The sequence below is a fragment of the Helianthus annuus genome, chromosome 2, assembly GCF_002127325.2.
Source record: "Helianthus annuus cultivar XRQ/B chromosome 2, HanXRQr2.0-SUNRISE, whole genome shotgun sequence".
NCBI classification, from domain to species: Eukaryota; Viridiplantae; Streptophyta; class Magnoliopsida; order Asterales; family Asteraceae; genus Helianthus; species Helianthus annuus.
In genome coordinates this window covers 61,494,229-61,518,769 of record NC_035434.2, presented here as the reverse complement: position 1 = coordinate 61,518,769, position 24,541 = coordinate 61,494,229, and the positions used below count along the sequence as shown (strand labels likewise).

General features: G+C 34.7%; 3 protein-coding genes and 1 pseudogene across 4 annotated transcripts; 1 reads left to right on the top strand and 3 right to left on the bottom strand.

Annotated features, from left to right (window-relative positions):
• Window positions 1-4,514: 4,514 nt before the first annotated feature.
• LOC110918691 ((-)-kolavenyl diphosphate synthase TPS28, chloroplastic) lies at window positions 4,515-10,989 on the top strand. The gene is made up of 13 exons (XM_035981125.1): window positions 4,515-4,635; window positions 4,730-4,786; window positions 5,880-6,218; window positions 6,288-6,471; window positions 7,900-8,114; window positions 8,200-8,320; window positions 8,798-8,910; window positions 8,998-9,224; window positions 9,328-9,443; window positions 9,532-9,630; window positions 9,935-10,280; window positions 10,365-10,547; window positions 10,624-10,989. The coding sequence occupies exons 1-13, from the start codon at window positions 4,515-4,517 to the stop codon at window positions 10,825-10,827; spliced, it is 2,325 nt and encodes a 774-aa protein (XP_035837018.1). The 3' UTR covers window positions 10,828-10,989.
• Window positions 10,990-11,460: 471 nt separating this feature from the next.
• On the bottom strand, window positions 11,461-14,003 carry LOC110918683 (60S ribosomal protein L7a-2). Its single transcript, XM_022162964.2, has 7 exons — window positions 13,890-14,003; window positions 13,723-13,761; window positions 12,543-12,744; window positions 12,250-12,419; window positions 12,040-12,168; window positions 11,825-11,917; window positions 11,461-11,730 (listed from the first exon to the last, which is right to left on the bottom strand). The coding sequence occupies exons 1-7, from the start codon at window positions 13,890-13,892 to the stop codon at window positions 11,599-11,601; spliced, it is 768 nt and encodes a 255-aa protein (XP_022018656.1). The 5' UTR covers window positions 13,893-14,003; the 3' UTR covers window positions 11,461-11,598.
• A 3,235-nt stretch (window positions 14,004-17,238) lies between these two features.
• Window positions 17,239-18,117, bottom strand: LOC110893429 (annotated as a pseudogene).
• Window positions 18,118-18,286: 169 nt separating this feature from the next.
• Window positions 18,287-23,918, bottom strand: LOC110918673 (protein RCC2 homolog). Of its 2 annotated transcripts, XM_035984158.1 has the most exons (16): window positions 23,842-23,918; window positions 23,465-23,737; window positions 23,316-23,377; window positions 23,136-23,203; window positions 22,217-22,338; window positions 21,853-21,958; window positions 21,713-21,764; window positions 21,480-21,597; window positions 21,380-21,410; window positions 21,273-21,296; window positions 20,688-20,812; window positions 20,487-20,568; window positions 19,998-20,120; window positions 19,868-19,921; window positions 19,704-19,773; window positions 18,287-18,772 (listed from the first exon to the last, which is right to left on the bottom strand). In XM_035984158.1, exons 2-16 carry the CDS (start codon window positions 23,643-23,645, stop codon window positions 18,428-18,430), a joined length of 1,563 nt encoding a protein of 520 aa, XP_035840051.1. In that variant the 5' UTR covers window positions 23,646-23,737; window positions 23,842-23,918; the 3' UTR covers window positions 18,287-18,427. The 2 variants fall into 2 exon arrangements, with proteins under 2 accessions (XP_035840051.1, XP_022018644.1); XM_022162952.2 differs by having other exon boundaries at window positions 23,465-23,917.
• Window positions 23,919-24,541: the final 623 nt, after the last annotated feature.

Below are 24,541 nucleotides of genomic sequence, written 5' to 3'. Positions count from 1 at the left end.
TCTGAATCCTCGTTTCCCGCTCATACTTGCATGGGGAAAGTCTTAATGGAGAAGTAAACCCATATGTGGGCCTTGTGTGTTGGGCCTTTATGGCATTAGCCCAAATCGGATAAATGGAGCAATCCATTGGCCCGTCGTCAGAAGTCATAAATCTAAATCCATTTTACTTTCAGTTTCACCGTCACAAATTAACATGATCATGTCTAATGCAAACCTTTAACATTTTATAACACTATCAGATTCATGTTTAATGCAAACCTTTAACATTTTTAACACAATCAGATAATTAAAGAATGTGGAATTTTATTAAGAGAGAGACATTTATATGTTCTTGTTCATAAGAACGAAATCAAAGTGATATCGATCAAACTCTTTTGTTTTGTGTATGTATGATACATGCTGCAATCGTTAGGGGCAAAGTATAGAAGGGGCGGGAGGGGGCGTCCGACCCCCCGAACTTTTCGCTCAGTAGTGTTATATATGTAGTTTTCGTATAGAAATTTTTGGGTATATACGTTTTCGACCCCCGGTTCTATAGAAATTTTTGGATATATACGTTTTCGACCCCCTCCCCGGTCATTTTCGGGTCAAGTTTCGCCACTGGCAATCGCGTACCCCTCTTCTCCTTTATTTCCACTAAATACTCATCCAAAGATACATTTATTACTTGTTAGAATGTACTTTGTAACAAATTAAAGAAAAAAAAATGAATTAATTTTGCAATGACAAATCTGGGTTGATATTGAAAGGTTGTTTATTAATGATAAAAGTTTAATGCACGTTTATTTACCTTACCATGTTTTCTTTAATATAATATTGGTTATGGTTTAATTAATCTTTAATATTCTTTATGATAAACTCTAATGCATGTTTAGTGATATTGCTTATGGTTTAATCTTTATTATAAGTTTTCGTGTGAAGGGGGAATTAAGATTTGATTAGCTTGTACTCAAAAGTCTATTAATTATAGGTTACTAGTAGGGTGCCCGCGCGATACGGCGGGGGCGACACTTTGCATTGCAACACTCGTTTCTGGTAGTTTTCTTATTCGTATAATATTTATGATAACATTATTGTGGTGGATATATGTCATAAGTTTACACATATGTAAAAGTTTTATTCTTTTATACAAAATAATAACCAAAAGACAAAAAATATTGTTTTTTTTTTTGTATAAAAATTAAAAATCAAAAGACAAAAAATAAAAGATAAGTTGTTATAATTGTAAAGTTTGTTTATTTTATTGGTTAAATTATAAAGTATAATTTTATTCTTTAAAGTTCATAACTTTTTATATATATCCACATAGTACTCATCCAATAAATTTTAAGTTTAAAATTTTTGTTTTTATAAAATAAAAAATAGTATTTGACTCGTAAGTACGTTTTAGAGCTTTAACTTAAATTGTTAAATTTCGGGTTTTTACAAATATAAAAAATTTATATTTTTATAAGATTTCATAAACTGATTTTATAAAAAATAGGATGATAAGAGTTTATATCTTTATTAACTTTATATCATACTAAGTTCAAATTTTTAGTTCCTAACTAATCTTATCTATATGAGTCTACTTTTAACTAATAATCCCTAAAAATATGCAGCAAAATCTACTACTATGTATCTAGTCAAGTTGGTAAATAATTATTTTAGAACTGACTAATATTATCTATAACAATATAGTTGAACTTATAATTCCTAAAAAATTGGAACCCAGTTTAGAATTTATCTAGTAAAGATTGTAAATTTCTGGAGTATTTTATTTATATTACTTGTTATAAAAATGTTTATAAAATAATTATTTTTTTATTAACTTTATATCATAGTAAGTTCAGTTTTTTAGTTTAGCTTTAAAGTTTATTACTTTATTACTTTTTAATTAAAAAATGCAAATTATTATATTAATATCCAAGAATAACTGCAATAATTATTTTTTTATTAGTTGACTTATAATTCCTAAAATTTTGGGACATAGTTTACTATTTATCTGCTAAATATCGTAAATTAGTATTAAATAATTCCTAAAATTTTGGGATATAGTTTACTATCTATCTACTAATCCGTAAATTAGTATTAAATAATTCCTAAAATTTTGGAACATAGTTTATCTTCTATCTACTAAATATCAAAGTTTTGTTTTGTTATAAAAATTAATAATAAATAAAGTACAGAAAAACTGTTTTAAACATGTAAAGATTCGTTTGTTAATAAAAAATACTAAACAAGTGACAAAAAATAAAAAATAAGTTGCTATCGTTATAAAGTAAGTTTATTTTGTTGGTGAAATGATAAAGTTTATAATTTTATTGTTTAAAGTCCATAACTTTTTTAAATATCCACATCATACTCATCCAATAAACTTTAATTTTAAAATTTTCGTTTTTGAAAAAGTAAAAAGTAAAAAGTAGTAGGTGACTTGTAGGTACGTTTTAAACACCTTTAACTAATGTTAAATTTCATTTTTATAAATATTTAAAAAATCATATTTTTATAAAACAGTTTTTATAAAAAAAAATAGGATGTAAAAGTTTATATCTTTATTAACTTTATATTTTTATTTAAGGAATACAAATTATTCGAAAAATCTATAATATTATATAATTATTTTTTCATATCTCGTGTCGTCCAATAGTTTTTTTTATAGAAGGCACTAATTGATACATACGAAATCCTCGTTGAACATGACTGTTAAATTGAATAAGTTTAGTGTGCTTTGTAAATACAATCTTGAATTTACTACAAACCAAGAGGTAGTTTTCATGTTTTGGCCATTCTTGGTAATCGAATTTATCTCTTTGGAAATGATCAAGTACAAACATGTAAATTATATAATACGAACATGATTAAGTACTAAAGTATATTAGTTCAATCGAGATGTAAATTATAAGTGCAATAAAATAACACAAAACATAAACTTCAAATATAAAATAAACTTTATTATTCATGGGATAATCTATATTAAACAAAAACAACTGAAAATGAAAAAAAACATAAAAACACTTGATATATTTCATCTAAAATCTCTTCTTTTTTTATTCGTTTTTCTTGTTTGTGCTCGAATCAGCAGTATCATCTAATTCATCTTCTTTCTCATCGTCTTCAGAATCATCTAAATTTATAACCTCGACCCATTTCCATTCAGAGAGTCTCTTAGATCTTTTCTTTTGATTCTCATACTTCCGATCCTTAAAAAACAAAAATTTAATAAAAAAGTTAAAAAATGATTAAATAAATTTAAAAAAAGAACAAATATTGAATAAAAAAGTTTAAAAAAGATTAAATAAATTTTAAAATTACATCTTCACTAAATTGACGTTGAAGCTTAGACTTGTATGGACTGAACATTGCACCATAAGAAATAATTTCAACACTATTATCACCATCATCCTACAATAAAACACCAAATAATAACATAAAGAACTTGTTAATATGAAAGATTATAAGCGAAAATATTACTTAAAAACTAACAAAAGCTTGTTCGACAACTGGGGTGTTTAAATTGGTGTGTTGAATATGAAATATCAAATAAGTTAGTATTCACATAAAAGTAAATAAAAGAAAACAATTATTTATTATTGCGATATAACAAAACTTATCATAGAACCGACCTTAGATTTTTCAATATCGCATGCTTGTTTTTTCGCATCAAGTGAATTCAGAACTGGCTCCATATTTTAAATCTGTTTAGCAATAGAAATGTAGAATTGTGAGTGTTTGCTATGTATTTATAGTAGTCCATTAGGGTTTAGTTTTAGATTGGTCATCCATTTATTTAAGAAGTTTGTTGTGAGTTTTAAGTTTTTAAAATAAGATGCACATATCCTGTTTAGTTTGTTGTGGCATGTTTAATATGAAGTTTGTTGTGAGTTTTATCTATACTTACTATATTAAACATGCCACAACAAACTGACTCTGTACAAGTAAAATTAGGGAATATTTTAGTTTATTAATGTCGTTCAAAATAAAAAACTTGGGTAAAAAACAAATGTTAATGTACGGTAGCTAGGTAATGGTCAAAGCTGGCTTGGGTAAAAAATAAATGTTGGCTTTAATCAATTGTACATTTACGCATCGGCTATTTGTACTTTATGAACGCACGGCGAAACTAAAAAAGACAACTATCGAAACGTTTAAAAAATGTGCCGATCGTCATGGTACCTTCGGATTTTTTTAAAACATTACGGGTTGTAAGATATCGCAGGAATACATTAAAGAATTAAAGAGGGGGGAGAGTGTAACTAATTACCCATAATTATGTTAAATGTCAAGGATTTAAATGTAATAGATTGAGGGACTAAAAAATAATTATTGTTTAAAAGACCACTTTACCCTCATTCTAGGGGTTTATTTATAAATAATGGGGGAAGAAGTTCTTAACTTTTAGAAATCCTTCCCTCATGTATTATAATATTGTATGGATTTAACATATTAAATTGAATTGATTGGAGAGTCCTATAAATTGTTATCGTGCATGGCATACTCCATGCCATATATAACGTAGCAAACTAGCTAGAACAATGATCAAGCTCAACATGAAGATTATCACGTCGCCTCCTCCTTCCACCGCCACTGCCACCACCGCCGCCACTTTTCATCTACAGATCTCTCCCACAACCACTTCTCCCTATCCCCCTCATGGTTGGAACCGACGCTTCATTATATCTATTTGCAAGCATCTTTTTATAATTTCTTTTATTAATTTGGTAAATAAATTATTATTTACTTTTTTTAGGTGGTAATAAAGTTTCCAATTTAAGGTGCAAAGCCTTCTACAAGCTTAGCAACAAAGGTATTTGAACGGTGATCAGGGTAAATTATAAGATTAATAGTAGTTGCATTGCGGTTTTTGAACTATAAAGCAGTTGTAATTGGTGTTAGACTTGATATGTTTCTCATGAAAACGATTAATAGAACATGCATAGATTTGTTTAAATATAAATTGGCAAATGGTAATTGTCCAAGTTTTTTTAGAACTAAATGAAACAAGTACATATATGTATATATACATAGTGTAAAGATCAAATACAAATAATTTTAACGTACAAAACGTATGAACTGAAAGTTTTGCTGAAAAAACACGGTGTCATTTTCGTAATTATTAGTAATTATCAAAATTACTCTACAAATGATCCTGTAGAGTAATTTTGATCTTTGTAGAGTAATTTTGTAAAATGTTCCTCTAGAGTAATTTTGATCTTGTAGAGTAATTATCAAAATTACTCTACAAGTGTATCAAAATTACTTTGCAAGTTTATCAAATAACATACAATTCAAAATTACTCTACAAATGATCCTATAGAATAATTTTAATCTTGTAGAGTAATTTTGTAAAATGATCATGTAGAGTAATTTTGATCTTGTAGAGTAATTTTTTAAATGTTCTTATAGAGTAATTTTGATCTTGTAGAGTAATTTTGTAAAAAAAAAAAAAAAAATAGCATTTAGTTATGGGATTTAGTTTTTAGCATTTAGTTTTGGTGGTGGAGGGTTAGGTTTTTTTAGGTTTTTGGGGGGTGGGGGTTAGGTTTTTTTTTTTTTTTTTTTTTGAGGGGGTGGGGGTTTTTAGCGTTTTTTTTGTGAGATATAGTTTTTTGATCAAAATTACTCTACAAGAACATTTTACAAAATTACTATATATACAAGATCAAAATTACTTTACAAGAACATTTTACAAAATTACTCTACAAGATCAAAATTACTCTACATGATCATTTGTAGAGTAATTTTGATAATTACCCTACGAGCAAATAATTACGAAAATGTCAACACGTTTTTTTTTTTTTTTTTTTTTTTGCCTTTTTCATGTTATTCGTACGTTTAGTATGTTAAAGTTATTTATACGGGAACTTTAGTATGCATGCCCTTTTTGATCAAAGTTTAAGGTGGTGCAGAGGTATTGCAATTATCATTTGTGGACAAACAACATGCGGTAACAACGAAGTATGTCGAATCAATCAAGTCAATTTTCAACACCATGGATGATGGAAAGATAAGTCCATCAGCTTATGACACGGCATGGGTTGCACTTATAAAAGATGTGGATGGACAAAATGGTGGTCCTCAGTTCCCATCATGTCTACAATGGATTGCGAACCATCAGCTCCCTGATGGCTCATGGGGCGAACCTTTGATGTTTTCAGCTTTCGATAGGCTCCTTAACACGTTGGCTTGTGTGATCGCGCTAACTTTTTGGAACATATATCCTGATAAGTGTGGAAAAGGTACCAAATATGGGAACCCCATATATGGCTATCTTTGTATACCATGTTTAATGAATTGATGTTATACAGGAATAAATTTTGTGAACGAAAACATGAACAAGCTTGGAGATGAGAAGGAGGAACACATGACACCGGGTTTTGAATTAGTCTTCCCTTCACTCATTGAACTCGCACATAAACTAGAAATTAAAGTTCCAACCGATTCTCCCGTCTTGAAAATGATCTATGCAAGACAAGACATGAAGCTTGCAAAGTGAGTCGTCTTTGATTGTTCCTAGCTTGTATAAATCTTGTTCTTCTTTTCCCATCATATAAAAAAGGAATACTGGATTTTAATAATCCCAACTATTCGTCGTTGGCCACCAATAGTCCCAACTACAAAAATAACCATTGGCAGTCCCAACTATTGACATACTGGCCACCAATGGATCCTGACTAACAGAACCCTAACGTTGTTAGTCTCCGGTCGCCGGAAAACCGTTTTTAGTCAGAAAAAGGTTTCTAGAGGTCGGATCTAAGGTTACAAAAAGGTTTCGGACGAAGATGTTAAGTTTTCCGGCCAGAAAGTTGAGTTTTCAGGCCAAAAAGAAGTTTCCCGGCGAAAAAAGGAGTATTCGGGCGACTTCAATAATTGAGGCTTTTAATAGAAAAAGGTTCCTAAAGGTCCGTAATAAGGTTACAAAGAGGTTTGGGACGAAAATGTTGAGTTTTCCGGGCAAAAATCAGTGTTCCGGGCAAAAACGTTTTTCCGGCGAACGAAGACTAACGGCGTTAGTGTTCTGTTAGTCAGGGTCCATTAGAGGCCAATATGTTAATAGTTGGGACTGTCTGTGGTTATTTTTTAAGTTTGGACTGTTGGTGGCTAATGACGAATAGTTGGGATTATTAAAATCCAATATTCCTATAAAAAATGTATATCTGCTTTAAACTTGGTTCTGTTTAGGTGAGAAGAAGATGGTGGGGTGAGAGAATGTGAGAGTTAATAACAACAATAGCAGTAACGATAACAGTAACAGTAACAACAACAATAACAATGACGATGGTAATCAACTAACATCTTTAGCAAGTAAAAATGGTTAGAATGCTTTTCTAAACTTTCTAAAAAAATAGGATGATAGTATTACAAAAGAGAAAAAAATAGTTGCATGTTAGACTGGCTATTAGTATCATAGATAGGAAGTGGCTATAAGTTTAGGTTTGTCTGTAACTATTATCATTTGTAGGTAGTACTGTAGTAGATTAATAATACAGGACACGTGACATGTTTTCGTTTTTAGACCTTCTTTTTCCGTTCTCCTATCATTATCTGTCACGAAAACAGTTGGAGAAAAGAAAAAGAAGTTAATCGAATTATATGTACAAAGCATCTCGAGCGAGGTGGAGAGGAAAAGAAATAAATGCCATCGTACAAGGGGAAGATAGAGAGTCCATGAGTAACCATTATTTTCGCGGTAATAGGGACAGATGCTGAAATAAACTAGATGCTGGCCCGACCCGTTAACTTTCTGACCCATATCTGCTAACCCAGTTTTGACCCATCAAGATCATCCAATAGTGTGTGTGTGTCTGTGTGCGCACGCGTGTGTTAATCCATGCATAGTTGTTTATTTAAAGTTGTTTGCTTTCTTTAAACCCGCAATTAAAATTTACAAAAACGATTCGACGTATGTGGCGATGAAAGGATACCCAAAGAGATACTGCACAAGATCCCAACAATTATGCTTTATAGCTTGGAGGGGATGAAAGATTTGGAATGGGATAAGCTTCTAAAACTTCAATCAAAAAATGGATCTTTCCTTTCCTCTCCAGCAGCAACTGCTTTTGCATTCATGCAAACTAAAGATCAAAAGTGTCTTGCATATTTAACCAATCTTGTTGCCAAGTTCAAAGGAGGAGGTAACAATAACATTACCTCATATATATGCAAACTAACTTCATCTCATGTTATATACAATTTAATCAGTAAACTTATATGATACAGTTCCAAATGCGTACCCTGTTGATATGTATGAACGAATCTGGATCGTAGATCGCCTGCAACGCCTTGGAATTGCACGCTATTTCTCATCAGAGATCAAGGATTGTCTTACCTATATCTACAGGTACATTATTAAACTTGAGCTTAAATTAGAAAATTATATAAAAGGGAAAATTACCAAAATGTCACCCTCCTGCGTCCATGGGCGGACTCATCCGGTATGGGAAGCGTCTGGCAGTAAAGTTGAAGAGTCCATGAATGAGGTGGTTACATGTGTCCAACAAAGCCAAAAAGGCAGCTCATGCGTCAGTGGACTCTTCCGAAGCGTCCATTGACGCGTCACCTTTGTTGGACACATGTAACCACCTCATTCATGGAGTCTTCAACTTTACTGCCACACGCTTCCCATACCGGATAAGTCCGCCCATGGACGCAGGAGGGTGACATTTTCGTAAGTTGAGTTGGTCAAGTGACATTTTGGTAATTTTCCCTATATAAAAATTGGCAACTTCAAAACTTGCAGTCAACTAATTAAGCTAGAATGTCAACATATTTATATTTTGTCGATGAACTACCCGTATATTTGCGCGAATGTTTCAAGGTACTGGGATGATCAAGGAATCGGGTTCGCTAGAAATTGCAATGTACCAGACCTTGATGACACTGCAATGGCTTTTCGGGTTTTAAGAACTAATGGTTATCAAATTTCTACCGGTTAGTTTCACAAACAATAAAAACTAGAAACACATGTTATGTTTTGTCTTATAACTAATCAAAATTAACTTTTTTATGTTGTGATAGATGCATTTCGACACTTTAATAAAGACGGGCAATTCATGTGTTATCCTGGACAGTCAGTAGAAACTGTGACCGTGATGTTCAATCTATATCGAGCTTCACAAGCGCTGTTTCCAGGAGATACAATCCTTAATGATGCCAAGAACTTTTCTCATAAATTTTTGACCGAAAAACGACTAACCAACAAGCTTTTGGACAGATGGATCATCACAAAAGACTTGACTGGTGAGGTAAATAAGTAATATATAGATGCAATGTGACCAAAAGTTTGTTTGTTTTGATGGACTTCAGTTGTGAATTACCTTCAAACTGACTTTTAAACTTGCTGCACAGGTTGAATATGTGCTTGATGTCCCATGGTATGCTAGTTTACCTCGACTCGAGGCAAGATATTATTTGGAACAATATGGAGGTGAAAATGATGTTTGGATTGCGAAAACTCTTTATAGGTATCCTATTATTTTCTAAATAATTGTATGATTAAAAATCAAGGTTTTTTTACAACTTTATTATAATAATCAAGTGTAACTATAACAGGATGGGAAACATATGCAATGACAAATATCTTGAGATGGCCAAATTGGACTACAATCATTGCCAAGCAATTCATCAGATGGAATCGAGACAGCTCCAAGAGTATACATGTTATCTTTTATTATGATTTAATTTTTCATTAGTTTTCGGCGTAATTTCTTACGCATAATAAATAAATAAAATTTGGTTTTGTATTTCAATAAGAAAAACAAAATGCGCATTATTTTTAGAATTAAAATAAACATAAAAAATATTTCAAAAACTGAACCTTAAATTAAAAAAAAAAAAAAAAAAAAAAAAACAATCCTGGATCCGCCACTGAATGCTTGTCTTTGAAAAAAAAAAGTGATTATGGTCACAGAATGCAACGCATATGCTGCTTCATAATTTTCTAATTTCCAAACAGATGGTATGGACTTCTAAAAATCGAAGACGGCTTAAACACTAAAGTTTTATGGTCGTATTACGAGGCAGCGGCTAGCATATTTGAGCCAGAAAGACGCAACGAGCGAGTAGCTTGGGCCAAAACGGTGGTCATGCTCAACATCATTAACTCCTCCTTTGGCAGACCACAGTTCACCAATGTTGACATGCAAGAGTTTGCAGACAAATTTTTAAACCCTCAATGCTATGAAAAAGATAGAAAACCTTGGCACATGGTATTGAATGCACTACATATAACGCTCATCGAAATCTCACTAGAATCACTGATAGCTCATGGAATAGACATACATCCACGCCTCCATCATTTTGTAAGTTTTTCATCAACATCATCAGCCAAAATGTTATTTTTTATCTCATCAGTGTTCTCTCTTCTTTATTTTTACAAATGTAAGTGGACATCATGGCTTGTGAACTGGCAAAAGACGGTGGATGTAGTTAGAGGAGAAGCCGAACTCATAGTTCAAACGATATACATGAGTAGTGGCCGATGGTTAACTAACGAAACATTATCTCATCCTCAATATCAACGAATATCCTCCGTCACAAATGACTCGTGTTACCAACTCTCTCTTAAGGTACACAGAGATGAAACACTATGTACACTTCTTAATTGATATACCCTTTTTACTAATATCATGCACATGTGTTTAGGAGAATCGTACAATAGGTTATCACAATGAGTCCAAAATGCAAGAACTTGTACGACTCGTGCTTTGTGACTCACCGGATGATATTGATCCTGATTTGAAGCAGATGTTTTTAACTGTTGCCAAAACGTTCTACTATAGAGCATACGTTGATCCTGAATCTATAAACTGCCATGTTCATAAAGTCTTGTTTGAAAATGTTATTTGATATTGATCACAATGGAGCTGCTTGAATTACAGTCTTCCCTATAAAGGTGTAGATTCTACTATAACTAGAATAACTGTCCGCACATGATGCAGCGATATATGTTTTATAACAGTATTAGGTTTTATGTTTGCATCTATGTAATCAAAAGATAAAGTCGTGATACGCCATCGACATCCTTTTACTTTGATAGTAGTTATATACATTAGAGTTAATTGCCCGGATGGTCCCTTAGGTTTCACATTTAGTCCCCACCTTTTGAAAATAACAGATATGCTTCCTATGGTTTGTTATTTTGTTACTCGGATAGTCCCTTAAGTAGATGTCAGTTAGTTTGGAAATAACAGGTATGCTCCCTATGGTTTGTCATTTTGTTACTCGGATAGTCCCCTGAGTAAATGTAGGGGACTATCTAAGTAACAAAATGACAAACCATAAGAAGCATATCTGCTATTTCCAAAAGGTGGGGACTAAACGTGAAAAAATGCGAAATCATAGGGACCATTCGGGCAATTAACTCTATACATTATTTTGATATCGCCTATGTATTTTTAGTTTAGTTCAGTTGTATCCAACTTAACGATAAAAGTAATAACATTACAACACAACAGAAGGTAAAAAAAATAGCTACACTCGTTAGTAAAAACTCAATTAAGTTGATATTAAGATAAGCAAGTAATTTAACTTCCAAAAGTTTATAGCAAGCAAATAAAACTCTAAAAACAAAATCTTTCCATGAATTCAAATGCAGACAACACATGATCAAAAACTGGTCTAATTCATCCTCTGAGCAGCTTCTTTGGCCAAAACCCTCTCCTTTGCCTTTGTTTTTGCCTGAGATTTGGAACCCATTATGCCACCACCCCATTTCTTCCTGTACTCTTCATACTTGTCGTTGAAGTTAGCCTATTTTACAAGAAAAAACGCAACCCGTTATAACCACAGATCAACCTTTAAACCACAAAGTCACACAAGCAAGCAAGCAAACAAACAAACAAACCTTGATAGCTTCCAGAATTCTGCTGAATTCCATTTTATCTTCGTTCTTGACTGTAGTCAAACACAGAGCTGATGCGGTTTTCTGATGAACGATCTGAAACAATCCAAAAAAATAGTTATTCCGCATTGTTTAAAGCTTGTTTTAACAATAGTGAGACGCTCTGAGGCGTTTTTGGTCATAAAAGCCTATAAAAAAAATAAATTAGACAAACTTACAGCTCCCAGTCGAGACTTTCCCTTTACAATGCAGTAAGGGATCTCCATCTTTCTGCACAATGCAGGTAGCCAAACAACCAACTCGATCGGGTCTACATCATGAGCAATGATAACCAATTGTGCCTTGTTCTGGAACGAGACAAAAAAAAGGTTAATCAGTTCTGTGACAAAATAACAAATGCAGTTAAAAAATCACAAGTGGCAGCTCACCTGCTCAATGAGATAAGTGACATGATTTAGACCGTATTTCACAACAATGGGCTTCTTTGCTTCTACGGTTTTTCCATCAACCTCAGCCTCAGCTCGTTTTTTGAGGCGTTCTTTTTTTGCTGCCTTGTCCTCTGGCCTGTACTTGAGCAGCATCTTGAACAAAGTAGTTGCTACATATCACAAAGACAAATATTTCATATGACAATTCAAGTATAAACCACTAAATCATTTCACTGAATCATTTTGGGTTTATAACTGAAAATTAATTACAATGGTAAAATTTGAACATTTACCGAGATTTTTGTCTAGGGTTTTGGTGAACTGGTTCAAAGCAGGAGGCACCTTCAACCGCTGCTTGAGGATCCTCCTCTTCCTCTGAATACGAACAACTTGTGGCCATCTTACAAACCTGTGCACATCCTTCTTAGGCGGCAATGCTCCACCTATTCCAAACTGCTTCGGCCTCTTCTCAAACAACGGATTCACTACCTTCTCCTGCAGAGCAAAAAAACAATCATACACAAACAAACACCGCTCAAATCAGTGAATCGTTAATAAAAACCAGAGGTCACAACAAACCAAGCTACTCTATGTAGTTAATATCCCGATATATCAGTGATAAATCGGTTATCAGTTATCGGTTCTCTAACGAGATCATCATCATCATCATACTCAGTAAATCCCAGTAGCAAAGCTAAGGTAGAGTGTGAGGAGGGTAGATGTAGACAGCCTTACCTCTACCCCGTAGAAATAGAGAGGCAAACGAGATATCAGTGCAAAATATTGGTCAGAATATCGGAACCGATAATATCGCCGATATTGATCGATAGTGGACAGATATTTGACCGATATATCATCGATTTTCCCAATATCAGTACATTTCTTCTTAGTTCTACCATTTGTCTTTCTTCTTATTGCTGCTATTAGTGTTTTAAGTCTTAGTTGTTTGTTGTTAGTGTTATATATTAGTGTTTTAAGTCTTAGTCAGTTCCTAGTTGCTAAAGTAGTTAGTGTTTTGCACGTTGCAAAAGGTTAATTTGTTAGTATTAAATTGCTATATAAAAAAATTTAACATGATATTAAAATTACCGATATGTATCATGTATCGTTTTAATAAAATGAATATATATTTATAAAACAATAAGTATTACTTATGTAATGTCTTAATATATCGAATTATGTTTATAAAACATAATTTTTTTATTTATACAAGTATAATAAAAATAACTAAGTAATATACATTTATGTATAAGTATCATAATGTTACAGATAAAAATTATGAAATAAATAATTACAATTAATATACTGTAAGTTGAATAATAAATAAAAACGAGTTGATCCCTAGCCCGAGCTTCAAATTCAAGCCTTATAAACAAAACTCCAAGCAAGCCGAGGTCGAGCTCGAGTAAATTAAACAGACTCGGGATCATTACACCTTGGGGACAATAACGATAAAAATGTAGGAGATCGTACCGTTTTCTTCTTGGTTGCTACCGTCTTCTTCTTCGGAGCCTTCAATTGATGAAATCAAATGATCAGAATTTACAAAGTAAGAATAGAAATGGCATATCATGTACGGTTATGGATGATCAAACAACTAACGATTAAGGAGATCGAGAGAGATGAAATTGGTGACTCACCATGTCTGATAGCTGAGATTGAAGGTCTGGAAACGGCTGGAAAAAAAAGGGGGTTTCTGTTTATATGAAAAAGAGGTTCGGTAGGGTTTTGTTTTTGATGGGCTGATATCCTGGGCTGGGCTCAAAATCAAAAGGTTTTGTGGTTTTATTAAGCCAAAAAGCCCGTTTATAGGTTACTACAATTTGAGTTAATTGTTCGGATGGTCCTTTGGTTTGTCATTTTTTTATGAGAAAAATGCCCGGATAGTCCCTGTGGTTTCACTTTTTTACACCTATAGTCCACAAGTTTCTAAAATTACCTGAATAGTCCCCAACTTTTCATTTTTTGTTCCCGGATAGTCCCTGGGTCTAACTTCAGTTTGTTTTCTCTGTTAAGTGGGTGTGAAATTACCAATTTACCCTTAATAACTAATAAAAGAAAAACTAACCTTTTACCCACCCCACCCCTTTCCCTTCCCTCTTTTCTTCTCTCCGACCGATGACCAAATCACCATCACCAGTTTTTCCTTTCTCTCTCTCCCTACTCTTTCTCCTTGGACCGCCTTTTCTAGATCCGCGTCGGACAGACCCGGAGTATCTAGTAGATGAAGAGTTCCGAGATTGACGGCTGGGGGAGCCACTGGGGCTGAGCACAGGGGTTGAGTGAAAGGAGTTGGTGGTTTTGCCACCATCGTGCGAGTCACGTGAGGGACTTTGTACGTAGTAAACCGGCCGTTGTGGTGACCGTGTTGGTGATGAGGCTGTTAAGCAGGTTACCTCGGAATCTGTCTTTGCGTGCATAGACATATTTTGTGGGTGTTTGGAATGGTTGATGAGTGGGTGTTTGTTTGTTTAAGTGGAAAAGGGGGTGTGTACAATGGCACCGACGGTGAGTCTTGAAATAGACAGGAAGGATATATGATATGTTATAAGTTTGTTATTGGGGTTGGTATGCAGGAAGGGTTTGTTTATTAACACCAACACATGTAAAGTGGCAGGGGTAGTTGTGACTATGGTGGTGGTGGTCGGTGGTGATGGCTGTGGTGGAGGTGATGGCTGTGGTGGAGGTGATGGTGGTACCAGGGAGAAAGAGTAGGGAGAGAGAAAGGGAAAACTGGTGATGGTGATTTGGTCATTGGAGAAGAAGAGGGGAAAGGGAAAGGGGTGGGGGTGGGTAAAAGGTAAGGGTTTTTTTTATTAATTATTAAGGGTAAATTGGTAATTTCACACACACTTAACAGAGAAAACAAACTGAAGTTAGACCCAGGGACTATCCGGGAACAAAAAATGAAAAGTTGGGGACTATTCAGGTAATTTTAAAAACTTGGGGACTATAGGTGAAAAAAAGGCGAAACCACAGGGACTATCCGGGCATTTTTGTCTTTTTTTATCATTAGTTTCTAACTTTCTAAAATAGCATGTATGCTCCCTATGATTTGCTAATTTGTTACTCAGATAGCCCCTTGAGTGTCACACCCGCTCAGATGCAGAAGCGGGAGGTGTGATCGTGATTGATTCTCATTGCATACGATAAGTAAACATAATACATGATATAAAACAAACTCCAAATGTCATTCATTGTTTTCATGTTTTAAACACAAGTTAAGTTAAGAGTTTACATCTCTTTAAAAGACAATAGTTTCAAAGTTCACAACATAGTTCCAAATTTAAAAGATCAAGGTTTTGTTTTCTATATCGCCGCAAGGAGGCGGTATATAATGAACAAATCCTTCAAAAAGTGGCGTGGAGCGTAGACACATTACTTCTTGGAACATAACCTGCAAAGCTTCCACTAATTTTCTGAAATACATGTAAGTTTGAAAAATCATCAACAAAGTTGGTGTGAATTCATGCATTTTGTATAAAATGTATTTGTATTTGTATAAAACATGGTATGTAATTGTAAACTGTAAGTTGAAAAATGTAAGTTTTGAGTTGCAAATGTAAGGAAATCGAGATCGCTAATGTTTAGCTAGGACATTAACATGTGTGACGACATAGGAAGCATCCAAACCTAGGCGATTTTTCCATCGATTTACGACTGGGACCAAAAGCACTCTATGGGCAATGTGCTAAGAGTGAGGTTGCCAATACCCGCTACATCTAACCTTTTGCTCCTCGGTCTAAGTGTATATGTGATTAATGGTGCTTAAGTTTCACCCAATTCGCACATGATCTATTGTATCATTCCTTAGTTTTCTACATACCATTGTACATGTATTTTCCCCAAAGTTTTGAAAACAAGAAAATGTTTAAAAGTGGGGACATGAACTCACAATTTTGCATCTTCAGCGTCTAAAACCATTATCTCCTTTGTTTGCGACGTGACCTATAAATGCTCTATGTATGTTAATCACATAAACTTGTATTCCCTATGTACAAGTTACCATCTTGTCTTATGTATTTGTTTTATTTTAATTGTATATGTTCGTATCATGTGGTGCCCATGATGGTCGGGTCTCACCTGTTCGTCACGTTATTGTTGATCTAAATCGTATTTCTATTTGTAGTTATATATATTTTTATTCCCATATATATATATATATATATATATATATATATATATATATATATATGTGTGTGTGTGTGTGTGTGTGTGTGTGTAGAATTTGAAAATGAGAGTGTGTTATGGGTGGATAAGGTTTTTGTGAGTGGTAACCCATTGCAGAGGAAATGAGAGGGAAAAGAATAAGCGGCTGAATAAAATGAATGGAATTAGAGTTTGTTTTCCTTATATATCTAGGGTTTCCCTTAGTGGGTTCGGCCCAAGGCCCATTAGCGCGTGTCCAATAATATACGTGGCCCACTCGAATTTCAGAAGCCCGTTAATGCACCTGACCCTCTTGAAATGTCGTAAAGTATATTTTAAAAAACGAAAACACGTAAAATGTAAGTCGGAAGTCGTTTCTGACGCGTACGTTCGTTAGTTGCGTTAAAACCGCGTAAATTTCTCCGGTTGTCGTTTCTTGTCCCTTTTTCGATCCGGTTTCGACTGCGGTTAATAAAATTTAATTACGAAGCTAAATATATCGTAAAATTTCAGTTTTGAAGGTAATACGAGTGTCCGATGCTTCCGTTTCTTTGTCGGTGCGTTCCTGCAGTCGCGTTTTTCGTTCACGTTTGCCCTTTGTGACGTTCGAAAGTATGATAAATTCATAAAACTAAATTCATATGTATGAAATATACGTATAAAATTCGTATTTGTCGGCGTTGTCAGTATTTTGTTCGGTTTCAGTTCGTTACCGTTTAATATTCAGCAGTTTTCCGCAGATCGTCATACGCGTACTGTAATGTCGAATAGGCGTTCCTAGGCATACTAAAGGTCTAATTAAATTAATTTACGTCTAATTACACTACTTATTATCGTCTGAACATTTATTTTTCGCGTAATTAAGGGCCGTAAATTACCGGTTGTCACATCTCAACACAAAACTCAAACAAACAACTACCTAGCTTTATACGAGCTCATCGTCTGCTCAGCAACATTCTTCCTCTCATCTCCAACTTCAAACTCATCCAAATACCCAAAATAATCTCCCTTCATCTTCAACCAAAACACCTTTGCTTCCACCGTAACGCAGACGGCACCGAATTCACCTCCAAAATCTTCAAAATCCCCAATCAGACAGCCGTAAGCTCATCCTAAACCCTAGATATGTAATCCTTCACTAGAGTAACATGATCGCCGTTCTTCCGAGACTCCTCTTTTTGCTCGATCAATGAAACGATTTGTCATGTCGGTCAGAGTGAGCTGATGACGTTCTTGTACGCGACGGACATGAGGTTTCACTCCTCGATGGTGAGTTCCGACGCCAGAGTAAGCCCGATGACGAGTTTTTCCATGAATGGAACCATTTCTTCGTAGAGTTAGGCTTGTTGCTAGTTTTGACATGTAGAGGTATTCTTGTCTAGTTAGGAGTTAGGTGGAGGTGAGGTGGTGATTGAGAAAGTGTGTGCTTGTAATGAACAAGTTAAGTTGTTAATAGAATATTTGAATTATAGAATGTGTAGTGGGTGATTTCGTTTAGGTTGCGGTGTAGTTTTAGTAAAGATGGTTACAGGTGGTGGTTGTTGTGATGGGTGGTGATATGATGGGTGCAAGTGGTGGAAGAAGAGGTGAGGGTAGGAGTGAGCCCACTTGAGTTTAAATGATTGATTAATTTATTTTTTAGTGTTTTAATTTTTATTTTTAGTATTAAGGAGATTTTAGTCGATTTACATTCACTTAACACCAAAAGCTAACATCCATCCATGTCAGGGACTATCCGAGTAACAAGTTGGCAAACCACAGGGAACATACATATAGTTTTAAAAAGTTAAGGACTAAAGGTGAAAATTTAATAAACTATAGGGACTATCGGTGCATTTTACTCATTTTTTAAATTAAAATTTTCTGTGTGAACTTCCAAAACAAATTTAAAAAAAAAAACATCCAAAAATAAAAATACATAAAAGTTCAAAGTAAAACAAGAATACAAATAAACAAATCATCCTCTAACCTTTGCTCCAAATGCTAACCAAATCAGAATACAAGTTAGTGAACAATTAACAGTACAAACTCATGCCTTCCTTGGCCTTCCTCTTCCTCTCTTAGCCGGTGCAGCTCCGCTGTCCTTTGCAGCGGAAGGTGGGCGGCCCCTGCCACGACCTCTGCCGGAAGACTTCCCGCCCCTTTTACTCTTTTTTTCAGCAAAACCGTTAGCGTCTGAGTCACTGTCATCATCTTCTTCATAAGTGTTTTCTTCAGATTCTGAATCAGAAGAGTCTTTGGATTTCTTCTTCCTTTTGTTGGGTGTATTTGCAGCGGCAGCCGCCTTTCGGTGGGAAGTTTGTTTGACGACTGGAGGTTCGGAACTAGGTTCTTCAACCCCTTCACCCACAGGTTTTCCATCATAAATTTCAAGCTGTGAAGAACTAAAGAGTTAGGGGTGTTCATAGACGGTTAAAAACTAAACCGCATAAAAGAGAAGCAAGTTAGTCTGTTCAGCTCGTTTGAGATTTATACAGTTCGGTTCACAGTTCAGTTTTGGGTGTTTGGCGCTTTAACATTTCGACCAACGGTCTGGAACTACAAAACCAACAGTCTAAACCGACTAACCGAAGCAGCCATTTAACCTTTTGATTATATTTTCATTTTATATCCATTAACCATTACTACTTTTAAAAAGTTAATATCAACTAACAAGTTTTGAAAATAAAAAATAGAGTGAAGTACATGCATGGATGGTCCCTATGGTTTAACAAAATTTGGATTTGATCCCCAACTTTTCAAAAGTACACGTATGGTCCCTGTGATTTACACTTTTTACCGCATTTAGTCCCCTTTTTTCCAAAAGTACATGGATGGTCCGGCTATGGTTCGCAATATGTAACGCATTTAGTCCCTAACTTGGACCTAGTAAAACCTTTAGATTTGTTGGTTGGGGACCAAATGTGTTACAAAGTGCAAACCACATGGACCATCCGTGTAATTTTGGAAAGCTAGAGGCCAAATCCAAAATTTTAGTAAACCACAGGGACCATGCGTATACTTTACTCTAAAATATATTAAAAAAATGATGCAAGCCGCCAAACCTCTAAAACCGGTTGGTGCGACCAGCACACCCAAGCCAACTGGTTTGGGTTGTCGTTTCCCAAAACCATAGTTAGCAGCCCAGCCTAAAATTTTCATCAAATGGACCCGTTTAACCCACCCCTGTTATGATAAAACACGACCCAAATGGACCCGTTTATAAGTACATGGATAAAAATTGCCACCCTGAACACGTATATTTCTTAAAGTTCATTGAATAAAGTACACAAATTATAGGACTACAAGATTGAATATTGTGTTACCTGATCAAGTTGATCACTGACATTCGTTCGATCAACCACCACCAAAGAATGTGCAAAACCACATGCAACACTGCAGGAAAAAAATACAGTATTTGGAAAATTTAAATTCTTAGAGAAATAAAAGTATCTCAAAGTAGAAGAACATAATTAAGTTAAGTACTTACCTTATAACATGCATTCCTTCAAGGGCATCTACCTTCTTTGGGATCGAAGACGATCTGCACAACATAAAAATAAGTTACCACAAATCGAAGACACAGGCATACAGTGTAATTATAAAGCAAAGCAACATACTTCTGCTGGTGGGGTCCGTATCCAAGTTCACCGGATTGAGCGTGGCCCCAACTTATGCATGAGCTATCTGCACCGACGAAATGGTGCATACTGCCTGAATCCATGCAACGTATGTTCCAACCACTGCACACACAAAAGTCATGTTTATTACCCATGTATTAAGCGTAAGCAGCAGTTAAAGATACTCGGGGATCAAGTTACTTGTCTTATTGTTGAGAAAAATGTTTGGTATTGGAAGAGCGGATCTATTTCTCAAACGTATATGTCAACAACTCAAACAAGTTGAGGGCTTGTAAACATATTAAACGGGTTGTAACAAATGAGTTAACAGGGTTGTTAACGGGTTGGTGTGTCGACCTATTTAATTAAACGGGTAACCTCTAGAATTAAACAGGTTAATCAGATCAACCTGAACACGACCAATCTAATAAAACATGTCAACCCGAATACGACCCGTTCATAAAACAGTGATAAACGAGTTACACAAACCTCAGATCCATGAGAGGTTTAGGGTACATCCAATCATCACCGGTGTTCTTAATCTTGCCCCACATGTACATCTGCCCTCCACCTGAACATACAATTTTATCATTCACAATTTCATGAGAACCGGAAAACCATATATTAATCAGATTTAACATGTGCAAAAGAACATTTATTCTTTTACCAACAAGAACAAAAATGGCATACCAGCAGTAACAGAGGAATTAACAGAACCAGCAGAAACGACTGCAGTAGGAGGTACAAGATTATGTTTTGTGAAAACATCGAGGCGGCGAGGGCTAAACTCGTCCTTTTGCTCTCTATGCCCAAGCCTGTCATCATAGTACAGGTTCACGTCAAATCAAGATAAATGCATAAATATATATATAGGGGAAGGTTCAAATGAAAACCACTAGTTATCGCGAAAACTCGAAAACTAACTAAAAAAGTTTAAAAAACATACCAATTTTTTTTTGTTTTTTTTTGTATACCAATTTTCGCTATTTAAATTATATAAAGAAAAAAAAAATTTCAAAAAAAAAAAATAATTTGTAGTGCACATGTGTAATAGTACTACACATGTGAATTATTAAACATGTGCACTACAAATTTTTTTTTTGAAAAAATGTTTTTTTTATATATAAAAACTAGCGATTTTTAATAAAAAAAATTGTAAAAAAAAAAGTTGGTGTGTTTTTTAGGCTTTTTTTAGTTGATTTTCTAGTTTTCGCAAAAAAGTGGTTTTCATTTGAACCATCCCCTATATATATATATATAACTGAAAATACTAACCTTCCATATCCTCCGAAGCCCCACCTAGTATTTAATAACGAGAACACAAGTTAATTAACTAGTGCTTTTGTTTATTAATATAATAATAACAGTGCAAGAAAACTTACGTGTAAACATGGCCGTTTGAGTCCACAGCAACTAAATATACGAGCATATTAGAAACAGAAGAATCATATAAAAAGGAATTAGAAAGAAATAAATAATAACCTGTATGGTTTGATCCACAAGCGACTTTTACTATGGTTTCATTAGCAAAAGCAGCAATTGCCTTGGGGCGTGGTTGAGCCTCATAAGCAAGCCGTACAGAGCTATCTTTGGTATTATACTGAAAATATAAACATGATAGATCATCTTACAAAGTGTACATTTAAGATCTTATAAATCTTTAAATAAAATAAAATTAATAAAATAAAATGTGACAGATATGTTACGGAGTGTACCTCATTGTCAGTTCCATGTCCAAGTTGACCATACTGTGGAAGTCCAGCAGTTCTAAATACCAAACACAACCAAAACCACCGAATTAAACATCATAACAAATTAAAAAAAAAAATTTAATAAAAAAATGCATTGACCGTACAGTATAGAAGCGCCTTCAACAGAAGTCAACCATACGGTAAAATCCGCTCCGCATGCAACATTCGTGACTTCAGATGCCAGACAACGTACTGGATAAAACTCGATTTCTACAAAAGAGAAAGCGGTCAAATTTGCATCAATAACTTACTAATCAAAGAGTAAATTACATATTTACCCTTTTTGTACTCATCTGAGACTTACTCCCGCCTCACAAGATGTATCTCATTTTCTTCATACAGGATGTATTTTTCAAATTTTAAAAAAAAAATAATTTCTCAACAAAAGCACATTCATAGATTATCTTAGTAAGTACCCACATAAACAAATTATGTTGTCGATATAATAAAATATTTTAATTAACTCACCATTTTTGACTGAACCTGTACCAAGCTGCCCATGTTTGTTCCAACCAAAAGCCAAAGAGAGGCCATCTTCAGTCACTACAACTGTATGGGCTTTCCCGCTCCCTGCTTTGACAATTTTGTACCTGAAGTTTGAAAAACATACAGAAACATGAATGTAGAATAAAAGAATGTTTAGTAACAAAGCAATAATTGAAAGCATTGATTCTAGTAAAATAAATGCACAGCAACAAGCAGTTGGACAAATGTACCTCCTTCGATGACATTGTATCATCTCCGTATATCAAGCTTTACTAGTCAAGTTTTAAATCATTATCTATTCAAAACTGAAGTCAAAATAATCAGGTTTTGCTGTTTAAAGAAACAAACATATGCTCCTGATAATCCTACTATTTACGGGTTTTAGATACTCAATTTCACCTGACTAGTCAACTATCTCATAAATCTTCTTATTTTACAGAAGTTGCGAAGCATTCTAACTTTTGATTGTTACAACTTGAAGCAAACATCATCTAATTCCGATGATACCTAATTACCTATGTAGTTAAAGTCGTGCACCTAAGCGTCCAGGCGAAGTGAGGCTCAGCCAAACAGCCTTGAGTGCAGCGAAATGCACAGGCTTACTGAACCAAAAAAACAGACTGAACCCAAAAAAGAACTGTCTAAACCGGTCAGAAACAGCTATATATGACCTGGAACCAGTCTAAAACGACAATCTCAAGCAGCCTAAAACAAGTCTACAATACATGTGCGCCTAGCTTGTCTTGGACGTGCGCTTTTTAAGCGACAGGCTCACCCTTTGCACCTTAGGATGATTCAACATCACATAATCACTTTCAAAACTCAACCCACTAACGATCACAACCCAATCTCATAAACCAAACCCATAAGCCTAAAAACAACACAAAACATAAAAACTCACGAAGCAAGTGCAGAAACCACTGTTGGCGTATCGCGTTGGATCTGATCACCATGTCCAAGCTGCCCCTTCTGCAAAACACCATTCAATTCACAAAAAAAATGTAATCTTTAAACAACAAAAATTGAATCTTTAAACAGTAAAAGTTAAATCTTGACACTACAATCCCAGTAACCAACTTACATCATTCCTCCCCCAAGTATAACACCGTCCATCAGCATCCAAAGCAACACAATGGCAGGAAGCTACACAAACAAAACATTTTTTCAAAAAAAAAAAAAAAAACCTCATTCAAAACAAAAAACGACGACGTATCACTCAACAACACTCACCACACCCAGAAGCAACAAACCGAATGTCAACGCCGACAAGTGGCCGGAGCCTCGTCGGAGAAACCAAGTTACTCTCCGGTAACCCTTTCCGGCGGCCTATGGTGTCCCACGCCGTCGTACCACAGAACAAGAGCTCCCCACCCTTCACCTCCTCCTCTTTCTTCCCAGTCTCCGTTGACATCTCCGACCACCCAATTGATCTAACAGCTCAACTAATTTAGAGTTTCCGGCGAGACTCGAAGTGAAATCGAGAGATTATGGTTGGTGAAACCCTAAAAATGTAGTTGAAAAGGGGGTAATGCGTTAATAAATTAGAAAACAATTGGGGAATAGAAAGAGAAAGAGAGAGAGAGTGTGTGTGTGTGTTGGGCAAACCGGGGGTTCGTTCGTTTGCTTTATCTTTTTAATTTCTCTTCTTTTCGAGTCATTGTCACCAAGATTTTGTTTTGTTTCCCTTTTTTTGTGAGTAAATTAGGGTTTATAAAACTATTTAAGGCTTCCCTTCCGCAGGTTGTTTCTTTGTATGTACTTGTACTAGATGGATGTTATGTCCCACTACCTTGTTATTTTTGTAATTTTATGGGTGAGGTGTAGGCATGATACGGCGAGAAATAGAAACTATGACTCAGTTGATTAGTTTATTATCCTTGAGTTTAAATCTGTTTAACTAGACCACTCAAGGGGTCTAATTATGGAATAGTACTTTATAACCCAAGGGACTTAACTACAACGTAGAAGTCCATTAAGGATTTAAGATAGTACCATTGGATATCCTACTATGAATCCCTTATACGAAGATATGGAAGATTCTACGAGGATTTGGATAACAAAAATTTGGATCACACAAAACATAAAAGGGAACACATAATCACATAATTGATTAACTTGACCTTTAATTTGTTATCTTTAGACACGGATATTTAAAGCACACCAGGAATCCAATCCGTGGATTTCATTTGGCACTTTAATCATAAGAATCTAACTATGGAGATAGAAAGATCTTAATAGGAATTTGGATTTATCCTTATTGAATCGTAATACACGTATTAAGGCATACAAATAATTCAATTTAGGTCT